The sequence below is a fragment of the Eptatretus burgeri genome, chromosome 8 (assembly GCF_056783735.1).
Source record: "Eptatretus burgeri isolate ZD-2024b chromosome 8, Ebu_testis_v1, whole genome shotgun sequence".
Classification (NCBI taxonomy): Eukaryota; Metazoa; Chordata; class Myxini; order Myxiniformes; family Myxinidae; genus Eptatretus; species Eptatretus burgeri.
In genome coordinates this window covers 36937859-36952668 of record NC_140968.1, presented here as the reverse complement: position 1 = coordinate 36952668, position 14810 = coordinate 36937859, and the positions used below count along the sequence as shown (strand labels likewise).

The window sequence follows — 14810 nt, the reverse complement described above, 5'->3', positions numbered from 1 at the left end:
GGAAGGATTTAATGTCTGAAGCGATGATGGATTCCATAACCTTGCTGATGATTGGGAGAAGGCTGATTGGTCTGTAGTGGCAGGGATCTGTTTTTGCACCTTTTTATGCAGGGCTGTAATGTTTGCTGATTTCCAAGCAGATGGCAAATAACCTTGAGCAAATGAGAGGGTGAATAGAACAGAGAGAGGGTGAGCAAGAACAGAGGAGCAGGTTTTTAGGACACGTGGGCTGATGCCATCTGGACCGGTTGCAGAATCTAAGTCGAGGTTTAACAGCAAGCTCTTCACTTTGTCAGAAGAAAAGGACACAGAGTCCAGGGACAGTTGGGTGCGACTGGTAACATGGGCACAGAGAGCGATGGGTTTCGGACACAAGATTTAGATGCAAACACAGAGTTTAGGCATTCAGCCTTTTCACATGCAGTATCAGCAGTGCGTCCATTTGAGGTCAGGGAGGGGATGGAGAGGAAACACACACCAGAAACAGATTTGATTTGATGCCAACAGGATTTGGAGGAGGGAGAAAGGTTTGAGAGTGCAGACTTGAGATGAGAAAGATGTTGTTTTCTGGCTCTCCGTCATTCGTGACGTCATAGCACCGTGTCTTGTCATTGGTCGACAGATAAATGGCCGTAACTTGGGAACCGTTCGTCCGATAGATATCAAACCTTGAAAAGGCACATCTGTGGGGCCCCGGCAATATTCCTGGCAAGTTTCAATCAGATTAGACCGGCGGTCGTCGAGAAACGGCGGTCGCAGACAAACACACGCACGCACGCACGCACGCACGCACGCACGCACGCACGCACGCACGCACGCACGCACGCACACACACACACACACACACACACACACACACACACAGCTGGAATTATAGATAGATGGAGCTGATGGATCAACGAAAAGTACCAGGAAGAGGGTAGAGAGAGACGTGGTTTCAGGAGGTGTACACCTGTAGTTAGAAAGGATACAAGGAAAATTATTTTTTGAAGATAAGGTAAGATTAGGGAATGGAAGGTTGTGAGAAGAAATCCTGAAGTAATGGTGAGAGTGGGTCAGCTCAAATAGAAGAAAGATGGTGTGCCGGAAAAAAAGAGGAAGAAGAAGAAAGATCGGTACTCATGGGTATGGAGGGAGAAAGGGGTTTTTTTGTTCTTTTTAGACAAGAAACAGAGTGTAGTTGGGAGGGATAGATGGGGGGTGTTGGGAAAAGTGGGGAAAATCAGAATCGATGGTAATCTTTGCATTACAGCCCATAGATGTGTCAAGAATGGTTGAAATCGCTTGAGTGATTCACAAGTTATTCATCTTTGCATCATAATAAACCTTTGTACTCATGTTGGTTGAAATCCTTTCAGTGGTTAACAAATTATTGTGGTAACAAAAATTGATCATGCACGGATGGACAGACAGCCAACCAGAAAACATAATACCTCCAGAGCCTTTGCCATAAAAATTCCTTTAATGTAATATTACCTGTGATGGGATAAACTGTGTGGGAGTTTGTGCTCTGAGCCCTGGCTGGGGTAGGCCAAGACCTTGGGGTTGGAGGAAGCGGGAGCAAGGACCAACACCACCTCCCATTGCTCCAAGGCCTCCACTCTGCAATGTGTACATGAAAAATATATATACAGAAACACACACACACACACACACACACACACTAAATAATTGTTTTGTGACCATACTTTTAAATCACTTAGGTGTGATTTTCAAGCTATCAAACTCATTCCAAACTTGACACTCTCATCAATGTGGTACTTCACAAATATCAACACATGTACGGGGTTTAGTAGGTCGAGTATCAATTTTCAGTCTTGCACAGTTTTACCAGCCCTCAAGCAAATGACAAATCCTCCACCGAGCTACAACAGCTGGTAATGGCCAAACACTTTATGCAACTACGGACTCAGATACCCGAAATAAACTACACTCAACTCACCATTTTAACATCATGGTGACCATAAGCTTTGTGGACTGTTCTCCCACATTTGCCACATCAAGGTGATGCCACATCTATTTCCCGAGATCAGAAACACCGAAAGATCTGTGCCCCCCTTCAATGTCTAGTTTGGAGAAGGTGTGGGACATCCCAAAACCAAATCTTCCAAAAGTGTATGCGTATATATATATATATATATATATATATATATATATATATATACTTGTAAAAAAAAGAAGTAACACACTGAGCAATAAAATAATTCAAATTTAAATTCTATATTTAAAGCCTGACATATCAGCAACAAACTAGTTCTCTTCCTCAGAGGCGTTGAGAGTGCTGTGGTGGTGACACCGTTAAGGTTCCGTGAAGCACCACGCAATTGATTACAACATCAACACAACCATCAGTCGTTCACATAAGAAACTGGAAGGATGCTTTTTGTAGGGCTCCAAGTGTGAAGGAAGAGGAGGAAATAGGAGTACATGAAGAATTCAAAGGGCATATGGTAAGGGAAGAGTATTGATTATGGGAGATTTTAACTTGCCAGGGATAGATTTGGTCCAGGAACAGGGAAAGCGCAAAGCAGATGAGGATTTCCTAGTTTTAGTCCAGGATTACTTTTTAACCCAGTTTGGAGATCACGAGGTGGAGTGCAGTGTTAGACTTCCTTTTCAGTAACGATCCCAATATGGTGGAGGAGGTCAAGGTCGGGGAGCATTTTGGAGTAAGTGACCATAACATTGTGTGCACAAAGATTCTGTTAAGGGTTAGAGTTCAGGATAGTAGGGTAAGGCTATTAGTTTTCAGGAAGGCAAACCTTGAGGGTATGAGGAGAAAGTTGGGTGATGTAGATTGGGAGAAACGAACAATCAGCATTAGAAAAATGGGAAACCTTCAAGGACCAAATGTGTAGAGTGCAGAGTAAGTACATTCCAATGAGGTGTAAAATTCAAAGCAGAAAGAGGCCAGTTAGGTTGAGGAGTGAGTAAAGAAATGCAACAAAGGAGAAGCAGAAGGCATTTATGAGGTTTAACATCACAGGACTGGAGTTCGATTTATATCACTATCAGAGTAAACAGAGGCAAGTTAAGCAAACATTACTGCCCTGCATAAAAAGGTGCAAAAACAGATCCCTGCAACTGCAGACCAATCAGCCTTCTCTCAATCATCAGCAAGGTTATGGAATCCATCATTGCTTCAGACATTAAATCCTTCCTCTTCTCCAATGGCCTGATTTCCGAGCATCAATTTGGTTTCAGACCAGATCACTCGATCCTGAATATGCTGCTTCTGCTCTCCCAACAATGGATGGAGGTCCTCAATGCCGGACATGAAATCAGAGCCATGTCCTTCGACATATCGCGTGCTTTTGACATGGTCTGACACCCTGCCATGCTCACCAAACTCTCTTCCTATGGTATCCAAGGGCATCTCCACTCATGGCTCGCAGACTAACTCTCCTGTCGCAGTCACCGTGTGGCCCTAAATGGAGTTCTCTCATCCCCTTTTCCTGTCCAGGCTGGAGTTCCTCAAGGCAGCGTTCTGGGCCCTGTTCTTTTTCTGGTTTTAATCAATGATCTCTCTGACTCTGGAAAATCCTCTTTATCTCTTTGCTGATTACTCCACCCACTGCCGTACCATCTGTCATCCCTCAGACAGGCAAGCAGCAGCTTCTTCGCTCACTGCAGATCTGGGTAAAATCATAAACTGGTCTGAACCGTCGAGGTCGGCAATAAATCCGCTTGGTTATCCCCTTAGCATGGAACGAGCCGCTTAAGCGGTTCGTGGCCGGAGCCGACCTGTGGCGTGCTACAACTCCTCGGTACGCTACCGCGCGGGTACTAAGGTATATCGACATTCGGCGATTCACCCTATTTCGCGTGGATGGAATGCGGACTGGGTTGTGGTGAGGTTAAACCCCCACCCGTGACTGGCTCCTGGCGGTAGTTCCAGGAGGGTCACGACTGAATTGCCCATCCCAGTGGGCGACGCGGTCGCGATTCGAGTTACGCGGCCGATCGCATGCCAGAATTCATAACAATATATATATATATATATATATATATATATATATATATATATATATATATATATATATATATATATATATATATATATATATATATATATATATATGTATATATATATATATATATATATATATATATATATATATATATATATATATATATATATATATATATATATATATACTGGGCGTAGTGGCGTGCGCCTGTAATCCGGCTACTCGGAGGCTTGGGTTGGAGGATCGCTTGAGGACGGGAGCTCTGTGCTGGGCCGCGCTATGAGAGGGTGTTGGGCAGCCCGGAATAATGGCGAAACCCAATCCTTATCCCTGTGTCGTAAGAGGCAACCAGGGTTACGTCAGGAAGGGCATCCGGCGTAAAACCTATGCCAAATCAGTATGCGGATCATAACGGATGATCCGCTGTGGCGACCCCTAACGGGAGCAGCCGAAAGACGAACAACAACACACACATATATATATATATATATATATATATATATATATATGTATATATATATACATACATACATATACATACACATACATACATATATACTGTTTCTGGTGTTGTGTATGCCTGGTGTTAGCTCAATGGTTAGGGTGGCGGGCTTTGGATCCTCAGGTCCTGAGTTCAAATCCCGCTCAGCTGTTGAATTAATACCAGGTGGGGTTAACTCGGCCTGTCATCCTTCCGAGGTCGTCAAAATGAGTGCCAGCATGCTGACATACTGTCTCGGAGTGGCTACCTGTCCAGGATTGTACCCAATAGCCAAGGAGACTGCTTTGCAGCACCAACACTGCACAGAGTATGGTCCCAATCTCCTCCTCTCCTGGTGTTGTGTTTTTAATCAAGCCCATATCCCCTCCCATCAGGAGAATAAAAAATATATACAGTATTTACAAAAAAATACAAAATAGAAAAAATAAAATAAAATAAAAACTTCAAAAACTTAAAATAAATCAATAGATTAAAAAACCACAAAAACACTTTAAAAAAATTAATGAATAAATAAAGTTGCATTTTCTTCTTTGGATCTCGTGTTGATGAATTAGTACGGTGTTGATGTCACACAGGCATGATGGGCTGAATGGCCTCCACCTGTGTCTGATTTCCTTGTATTCAATTGCAAGGAAGCCTTGTGATTGGCTCGGACATGGACCAATCCATGATGCGAACTGTCCCCAAAGGGATTAACGGCGTTCCCACCACAGCACTCTCAACGCTTCTGAGGCCTCTTGGTGGCCTCTCTGATCAGTCTCATCCTTGCTTGGTCATTTGGAGGGACGTCCTGATCTAGGCATGGTCGTGGTGGTACCATATGCCTTCCACTTCTTCATGATTGTCTTGACTGTGCTCCAAGGGATATTCAAGGCATTTAAATATTTTAATACCCATTCCCTGATCTGTGCCTTTCCAGAACTTTATCCTGAAGGTCTTTTGAAAGCTTCTTGGTGCTCATGGTTAAGTCTTTGCTGTGAAATGCACTACCCAGCAGGGTAAACCTCCAGGAACAGCTGATTATATTCTTAAATATTCAGAATCACCAAAATTTAACACAGCTGGAGGCCAATTGAATTGGTGTGTGATATTGAAGGTGATTGGTTACACCTGAACTAATTTACAATTGCTATATTAAGGGGGGGGGTGGTGGACACTTTTCCAACCAAGATATTCTAGTTTTGAATTTTTTTATTAATTTTCTTAAATTTGTGGAATTTGTTTTTCCACTTGGAAGTTCTGGGTTACGATGTGTAAATAAAGGTGGAAAAAAGTCTGATTTAATTCCAGGCTATAAGGCAACAAAAGGTGAAAAATTTGAAAGGGGGTGTAGACCTTGTGATTGTGACAGCTTTGAGAGTCAGTTGGCGATAGCTGGGCAACGACTTTTGTCAGTTCCAGTCAGACGGTCGTTTCGTCCGTTCCAGTCAGACGGTCGTTTCGTCCGTTCCAGTCACACGGTCGTTTCGTCCGTTCCAGTCAGACGGTCGTTTCGTCCGTTCCAGTCAGACGGTCGTCTCGTCCGTTCCAGTCAGACGGGCGTTTCGTCCGTTCCAGTCAGACGGTCGTTTCGTCCGTTCCAGTCAGACGGTCGTTTCGTCCGTTCCAGTCAGACGGTCGGTCCGTCCGTTCCAGTCAGACGGTCGTTCCGTCCGTTCCAGTCAGACGGTCGTTTCGTCCGTTCCAGTCAGACGGTCGTTTCGTCCGTTCCAGTCAGACGGTCGTTTCGTCTGTTCCAGTCAGACGGTCGTTTCGTCCGTTCCAGTCAGACGGTCGTTTCGTCCGTTCCAGTCAGACGGTTGGTGACCTGGCGACAGTTGGTGATGGCCTTGCAGCCTTGCAATTTCTCACAGCGCCTCAGCTTCTTACAGTTCCTAACAGCTGTCCGTCGGTTGTGGCTCCTGGTGGCTCCTGACGGTGGGTGACGCTCGGACCGCTAATGCTGGTTCTGCTCGAGACCTGCTCTTGGCGTACCTGATTATTGGGGGTGACGTCGACTGGCGTTCAAGCCTGTTTGCGAGTGGGTACTGGCAAAGGACACGGCACGCTCACACATTTCAGGACGTTTTATTTGACGTACGACGACTTCTATTTGGTGAGCGAGACTGGATTTCTTCCCCCCCCCACCCCCGAATGATCTGCTGGGTACCCTCGTCTCATGTTTAATTTTTAAGTAAGGCATAGTGATAAGCATCTGCTCTTTGTGTATTTTTCTATCAATGCCTGGTAAATTCTTTATTTGTTTGAGATTATTTTGATTGCTTCAAATTAACTTATTTTTACCACACGGAAAAGTAGGGTGGCGGGCGTTTACTGCTGGTGCACGCCGACTATGACGGGCTATTTAGTTTGGGAATTACCTTCCAGTCTATCTAGGTTCGGACAATGCCGGATCAATGGAATGAAAGGACAAGCACAGACAGGTTGAAACATCAACAAGGAATTTATTAATGAGAAAAAAAATAAACAGAAGAACTATTTATTTATTTGTGGTGTAAATAGATGAATTCAAATCAATCAAAATAATCTCAAACAAATAAAGAATTCAACAGGCATTGATAGAAAAATACACAAAGAGCAGATGCTTATCACTATGCCTTGCTTAACAAATAAATGTTAGACATGGGTACCCAACAGATCATTTAGGGGGGAAAGAAATCCGGTCTCGGCTTACCAAGGCAGAAGTCATCGTGCGTCCAATAAAATGTCCCAAAATCTGTGAGCGTGCCTTGGTCCGCTGCCAGCAACCTGCCTGGACGTGCACCCACCCACAAACAGGCTCGAACACCAATCGACGTCACGTCGTCACCCCCCCAAGAACCAGGGACACCAAGAATCAGGTACGCCAAGAGCAGGTACCAAGCAAAACCAGCAGGAACAGTCCAACCATCACAAGTTATCAGGAACCATTACCAATGGACAGCTCCAAGGAGCTGTCAGCAACGGTCAGGAACCGTAAGGAGCTATCAGAAACGGTCAGGAACTGTAAGGAGCTGTTAGCAATGGTCAGGAACTGTCACCAACCATCACCAACTGTCAGGTCGACGGTCATCCCGTCCTTTTTATTGGCGACCAGTCGAGGCAGATCCTGAAGCAGACCAGCCAAATCCAGCTTGCCTATTGGCACATCATTGCACCTGATCTCCAACCGTCAATCTCGTGATCATCCCTTCATTACCAGAGCGAGACACAACCCCCAATCAACACAGGCCCAGCCCACGATGCCAAGTTTGGGGCGCTGGATGGGTGCTGAAGGGCGGCCATTTGCCGGAATTGCTGAGAAAAAACGTGGGGCACTCACAAGATGTCAACAGCAGCCATCGCCTCCCCATTCGGCCTGATATGAGCAGGAGCCAACCAGTGTCCATGGAGATGCCGGGTGTCAACGGGAAAAGGCGGATGTCAATGTCGGTGAAACAGAGGTGGGTGTTGAAATAAATAGAGGTGAAATAGAAATAGAGGTGAACTTCAATGGAAGAGAGGTGGGTGTTGAACTTCAATGGAAGAGGTGGGTGAGGTAAATGATCCACAGTTGTATTTGACCGTCAGAATGAATGAAATGTGAAAAACCCGTGGTGTGTTTAATCAAATATCCTGTAAGCCCAAAGTGTCTTGATGGAAAGGGGTAGAATGAGTCACTGTTGGGCTAACGGCTATCTCTCGCGTGCATGAACGTGTTGTAAAGAGGAAAAGGCCATCCCACAAGAAAGGGAATCTGTTCGAAACCCTTCTCCAACGCATCAAAGAGTTAGAATGCCACCAGACAAAGGGGATGGGTCTATTCTGGACTTGCATTTATGGAAATAACTGTCTGAGGACCTGAATGTTGTGTGCATTAGTTGGATCCGATTCTGAAATCCATAGCAATATATATATATATATATATATATATATATATATATATATATATATATATATATATATATATATATATATATATATATATATATATATATATATATATACATATATATACAAATACATAGACATGCATATGAATATAAATATAAAACACCACTCCGATATTTTTTCACTCACTTGTGATAGAGACTTTGGAGGCCAGGCCCATTGAAGCAATTCACCCATCCTCAACACTCACCTCTTCTGACTCTCACTTTCTATGCCTGTAGCAGTTTTAATGGACAGAATCTACATCTATTGTAAATGAAGAGAAAGCCATGAAGAGATCTTTATGTACCCTTTCCATTGGAGGAGGTCTGTGCTCAAAAGGTGAGTCCTTAAGGAGTGGTATACGAGGCTGAAAGGACTTCATCATGCCATTGTATTCCAAGCGGTGTTTATCAAGGTCACCTTTACGGTCGAGCAAGGCAGCTAGAGATGGGGCACAGGATGGGGGCAAAAATCATGAAGTGTTACATAAATTTATGCAAGTGCAAGAAACTATGGAAAGGAAAAAAAAAATAATAAGTGTTGAGGCCCAAGATGATGAATTGCAAGTTTCATTAATTACTCATTGCTTTGTCCATGTTCATGCTGTTGCTGCGCAGGGCTTCCTCAGCAGCATCTTTCTGCAATGAATAAATCAACGGTCATTGAGGTTCACCACCCGCAGAAAGCCCGACATACAAAAGCATGCAAAACGATGCTCTTACACACTTTTCTTTTCGACAAAAAACCTCAAGCACATACATTACAAAGCTATTTACCTGATAACGCCACTCACCGTAAATCCTATGTCTGTCAGCTGCTTGATGAGCTTATTCATAACCATCTCCTCCTGCCGAGCAGACCCTTTGATCGAGGCCTGAGGGGAAAGAGAGAAAGAGAGAAAGAGAGACTATCTATATTACATGCCTAAATTAAAACTACTCCCATATTATAATACACTGGCATTGAACCCGTCGCTTTGCCAACGGTAGTTGAACGTTTGTTTCCCGTATTTTCCAGTGTATAAACTGTGGCCGTGTATTAATCGCACCCGTTTTTCACCCTCAAAATAAATGAATATATTGATCATTTTATTTTCTGATCTCGATCTAAATACGTTTGCACATTAACTTTGTATGGAACAAAGTTACGGAGGTATGAACATGCTTTCTTCCATGTCCGCTTAATTTTGTCTCTCAGTCTTATTTTCATTTTCAAGACGTTGAAGAGAGGAAAGGATACGAAAGAAGTTTTTATTTTTCTTTCTTTTAAATATTGTTGCGAATTCGCGCCCGCCGGCGTGCGAACGACCACGTGACTCGAATCGCGGCACATCGCCCACCGGACGGACAATTCTGTCGTGACCCTCTCGGACTAACGCCGGGAGCTAGTCACGGGTGGGCCTTTCGGCCTCACCACGATCGTGCCAATCGGCCACCCGCGTGGGATAGGGTTGTTCGCCAAACTCGACCGACCGAAGTACCCACGCGGAGGGTAGACCGGGCGATCGCACCTCGCCGCAGGTCGACTCTGGACACGGGCCGCTTAAGCGATCCGTACTATCGGGATAACCGAGCGGTGTTATCGTCGGCCTCGACGGTTCCGATTAATTATCGGGCGTATTAAGCCCACGCCGAACCCGTTACGTGAAGCAAGATGGAGATTCAATTAAAGAAAAGACGAAGCGAAACGGGAAAACAGTTCAACATAATGCACATTTATTCCGCGGCACACGGAGAGCACACATATAGCAAATGCAACAAAAGAAACAATGACGCAGAGATACTACCGACTACGCGAGCACACGGCAACACTTAAACAGTTTTACTTCACAGACGGCGCCGACACACATTTACTCAAAAGCAAAGGAAAAGAAAGCCACCCTCATAGGCAAGGGGCAGACGGGCCCGTAGGCCAATGTGTGCGCGGGACCTGGAGGAGCAGCCAGGCCCGCGAGACCGGGGGGTCCTACCCGCGTCTTCGTGATGAGCCGCAAATGTGGCAGCGCGGCGGTGCCCCGACTTCGTGCTCCTTCGCGGGTTTCGTTGGCACCGCTTGGAGTGGGGTGGGAACGGGGCCCCCTTTTCGCACTATCTCAGCGCGGGGGAAAGGGGGAATTGTTGATGCTCTGGGGAAAGAGTATAGCTGGCTTGCTTGGGTCCCGTGACGAGCGATTCCACCGCAACCTCGTTGCCGACCGCCGTCTTCCTTGCCTCGGAGCAGAGCTCCTCGGACTCTTCCCCCAATTCTCCTCAGCCGACTGCAGAAAACCACCTGGACGCCCTCGCCTCCCGACTCCACTCCGCGCTCCAACCCGACTTGACTGCCTCGCAACAACAACTCTTGCGCAACAACTCTTCTTTCTCTCTGCCCCAAAACTCTTCGCTTTTCTGCCACTCCACTCTGCTTTTCTGCTCGGCGTTTTATAGGCCGGCAGGAGAAGCCATATGCAAATTTCCGGATCAGGATGAGCTCGGGGGTGGAGCCACGCTCGCCATTTGGACGGAGGAAAAGGGGCGTGAATCTCCCCTGATGCTAGAATTTGCATATCTCGATTTCACACAGACGCGCCTGGAGGCGGGGCCAAGCCGCCCCGCGCTTGCTGATTGGACGGATAAGAAGTGGGCGTGTAGCATTCCTGATCTGAATTCTCCTCGGAAAGGCCGCATTTTGCACTTGCGGCTTGGCGAGTATCTTGTACGAGCCCAGGACAGCCCGATGCTCGGTGCTCACAGGTGGTGCAGGAATGGCGGTAGAAGGAGGGAGGTGAGGGTGGTGGGTTTATGGTGGTGGTTTGATGGTCATGGTGCGTTTGGGAATGGCATGATGCGATGACGTGGGAGCGAGTTGTGAAGGTAAAGGTCGTGGCTGTTGGCGTTGTTGTTGTGAAGCGGCGTTGTGGTTGGTGGTTGTTATGTGATGGCGGTTGGTTCAAAATAAAGATAGAACAGAAAAACGGCTATCTCAAAGCGTCGCAGCCCGAATGAATCACATTCATTCTCTCTAAACAACGGGTTTGGGGCTAACTACACATGTACTTACAGAGATATCTCACCTACGGGACCTGAATGGTGGTTTGCGAATTTCCACAACCGTAACAATATAATAGAGAGGATTTTTTTGTTCCGAGAAAAAGGAAGAAAAGGGATCCATACCGGCATCATACAAATTTCTTGTGGATTTGTGGCCCTGAAAAGGGCCGTTTGGGTTTGATGAAGCTTTTCAGCTAAACCCGAGGAAATCATCGTCAATGGTTTCCTCATCGAAGATGGCACGTAACTCCTTGTCCGGATCAGGGTAGAGCAATTCCCCATCACAGTCATCATCATTTGCAGCCTCCTCCTCCCAAATGATGTGGTCCTCTATGTCGTCCATGTTGTTGGAGATGCAGCATTTCAGAAATGCTTGCTTGATGATGTCCGATGACATTGTTACGGATCTGGAAGCCTCTTGCACACAGACAGCCAGAGTCCCCACGGTTCAGTTATTTCGATATTAGTATGTGTTTATAGTTAGGGTCCCGTCCTTCTGTCTAATGGGTTAATTTCATGTGTGCGCTGCAGGTTTCTTTTATAGTCGGGTTTTTTACATCTTTATATCTTCCTCCCGACAAGTCAATCCTCCACCTCTCTGCACCATCGTCTCCATTGCTCACGTGTTTTTGGCTGAAGGCGTGGGCGGAGCCTCCGCCCTGAGGAAGGGCATGGAGCATTTCCTCCAGCCAATGGGCGAAGGGCGAGCAGGGCCGAGGCGCTCCGGCCAATGGGAGGCCAGAGTGCAGGGAACTATGACAGAGCCTCTTTGGGGGGGCGAGCATCCGAGACACCCCTACACACCCCCCGAGACGCCCCGTCCAATCAGGAGGCTCATCTCCTCAGGACCGACTCCGCCCCAGCCAGATGAAGTGTTCGCCCCGTCCAAAGGGAGGAGAATGCGAGTCATCGTGGCCATTTTTGCTCTCGGAAGAGCGTGAGAGCAGTCGGTCTGGTGGCTTGGTTTTGGTCATGGTTCAAGCGGTCTTGGTCTTTGTGGTCGCGCGGTCGGTCGAGTGAGAAGGGTTCGTGTCTGGGCTCGTCGCCATTGCTCCCGTTTCGCCCCACATTGGGCGCCGTATACTCGTCGCCGAGTCTGGAGTCTCGGCTCCTCGCCATCCAAGCTCCCGTGGACCACGGGTACCACACGTGCAGTCGCAGTCCTAACCGCACGAGGCGGCCAGGTACCGACAGGACCCTGATCCCCAGCTCACCTTTCCCTCCTGGGCTGAGGGGCCGAATAAAGACCCATGGGGTCCAGTGTGTGTGTGTGTGTGTGTGTGTGTGTGTGTGTGTGTGTGTGTGTGTGTGTGTGTGTGTGTGTGTGTGTGTGTGTGTGTGTGTGTGTGTGTGTGTGTGTGTGTGTGTGTGTGTGGTGTTGCCATTCTGTTAGGTAGAATTGTTTAAGTGTTTTCTCTTCATTATACATTGCATTTTATTCGGTTGCAACTCTGCTCTGTGTCTCCCTTCCCGATTATTGCCCCCATTATAAATAAACCCCCAATTGTTAAATGTTCCAGTTCGTTGCCAGTGTTTTCTTCCATTGACCCAGCACAGTGCGGGCTTGAGAAATAGTGAGGCCGTCGGTGCCGTAAGTTGTCATTGGGTCCGACGGACTTTGGTAATTCCGCTCGGTTACACTGGACCGAGGTCGCAAGAGCGACCCGGTTTAATAGAGTCCGTTGAGGGTGTGACTTCCATGGTAATTTGATGACGTGGGTGCTTAGGTATATTGAAATTTGGCTATTAACCCTACCCCACGCCATCAGAGAATTGGTGAGCACGTTCCTTAAGTGACCCGTGACCTTCGGAGTTGTCCGAGAGTCAAGACCTAAATTCCAGGTGTTTGGTGGGAGACGGCTCTACTGCTCCACCTGGCCGCCGTTCGTCGCCACCGACCCCCGGCCCACAACAATAGCTCTTCCTACACCTTGACGATCCAGTCGCATATCAACAGAAGGTTGACCTTTCTCATCCTCCCGATGAACGCCGGCAGTCTTCCAGTCAACATAATGCTCAGCCAACGTAGCGACGGGAGTAATGGTGAAAGTTCAACCAAGATGCATGTGGCCAATGCTCCTCATAATCTGGGTCGAAAATCCCGGTGGGAAACACGTCACAAAATGTTGATTTTCAACTGATGAAAATACCAAGTCCAGGAAATAGGAAAGTTTGTCTGTGGTGGTTCCACCGAGATGCAGCTAATGTTCCTTGAAACCTGTGTTGAATGCAAAGGCCTATGAAGTAAGAAAGTTTGTTTGGTCAACACTAATAATCCACAGGAGGCAAGTTAGGAACCGCTGATAGAAACGAGGGAAAACAAAGAGAACCAGGAAGGACGAAGAGAACCAAAGGAAGCCAAAAGAACCGAGCAGCACTGGTACTTCTTAAAGCTTCACTGTCCCACGTGGCCCCTCGATCTTGAGAGATTCTTCTTCTTCCTTTTAAATCCATTTCTTGCCCTTGCTTCGAAAAGTACTCGGGGTTGATTGGTTGTTCTTCGTGTTAAACCACACCCTGCTATCCAGCATTTGCTAGCATAGCGTCAGCATGTGAGAAACAAGCTTGGTGGATTAATTCTGCCTGCACAAAATTTTCATGCAGAAAATGATGCATGTAAAAACATAGTCACCACTACAAGTCCCTCATCTATCCACCCTTTCTGCTGTACACGAACAATGACGCCGGTTGGAAACTTGTATTTGGGCAGTGTCTTTCTCTTGAACATGACATACAAGGGAAGCTTGCCACACAAGCTTATTTAAAGTGGGTGCTCCGTTCTTGAGCACTAGCTATTGTGAATAATTCTTCTTTTGATGTGACACCAGGTGTTCTTCTTCTTCTCTTGTGTTTAATGACGTTTTCAGAGACGCAAGGCTCTATATACACCACGCACCTAAACTCCAGGTGTCTCCAGACGTTTCCGAGTGTGACTTATTTAATTTCCGCACACGATTAATAAAATGCTGTACAAACTCTTCAACTGAACCGATTTTCAAAATTTAAACAGTGGAATTGAGCTTAACAGCACTTCCAACTGCTACAAAAGTGTTCATTTGGAATAACATTGAAATTCAGGATTGATCGTTTTTAAGACCGATGTTATTTTCAATACCAGTGTATCAACCGGACTCCCAACTGTTACCTTTTTCTGCTGATAAAAAAGTGCGGTTTATACACCGGAAAATATGGTATGTGTTACAGTACAGTAGTAGAGTTTATTGATGGTCAACATTTGCAGTTTTTTTCTTAATCCAGAAACATTTTATTTTCTGCGAACAATCCAGCATTTATTTTAGTAATATGCATACTTATTCGCCAAAAGAACAATATTACTAATGTGTTTTATGTTTTCAGGGATCAGACGTTACATAGTTGTTTCCCCCCCCCCCCCCCCCCCAAGTTGAAAAATGTAAT

At 46.2% G+C, this 14810-nt stretch overlaps 1 protein-coding gene across 7 annotated transcripts in view; it reads right to left on the bottom strand.

Moving 5' to 3' along the window:
- Nucleotides 1-14810, bottom strand: part of LOC147021538 (trinucleotide repeat-containing gene 6C protein-like) — a 181465-nt gene that overhangs the window by 67082 nt on the left and 99573 nt on the right. For all 7 annotated transcript variants that reach the window (XM_085891568.1, XM_085891566.1, XM_085891572.1 and 4 more), the window contains 4 exons: nucleotides 9158-9238; nucleotides 8945-9002; nucleotides 8672-8805; nucleotides 1477-1602 (listed from right to left, as the gene is read on the bottom strand). In XM_085891568.1, coding sequence (XP_085747694.1) covers nucleotides 1477-1602; nucleotides 8672-8805; nucleotides 8945-9002; nucleotides 9158-9238 — 399 coding nt within the window. The remainder of the gene's footprint in view (nucleotides 1-1476; nucleotides 1603-8671; nucleotides 8806-8944; nucleotides 9003-9157; nucleotides 9239-14810) is intronic.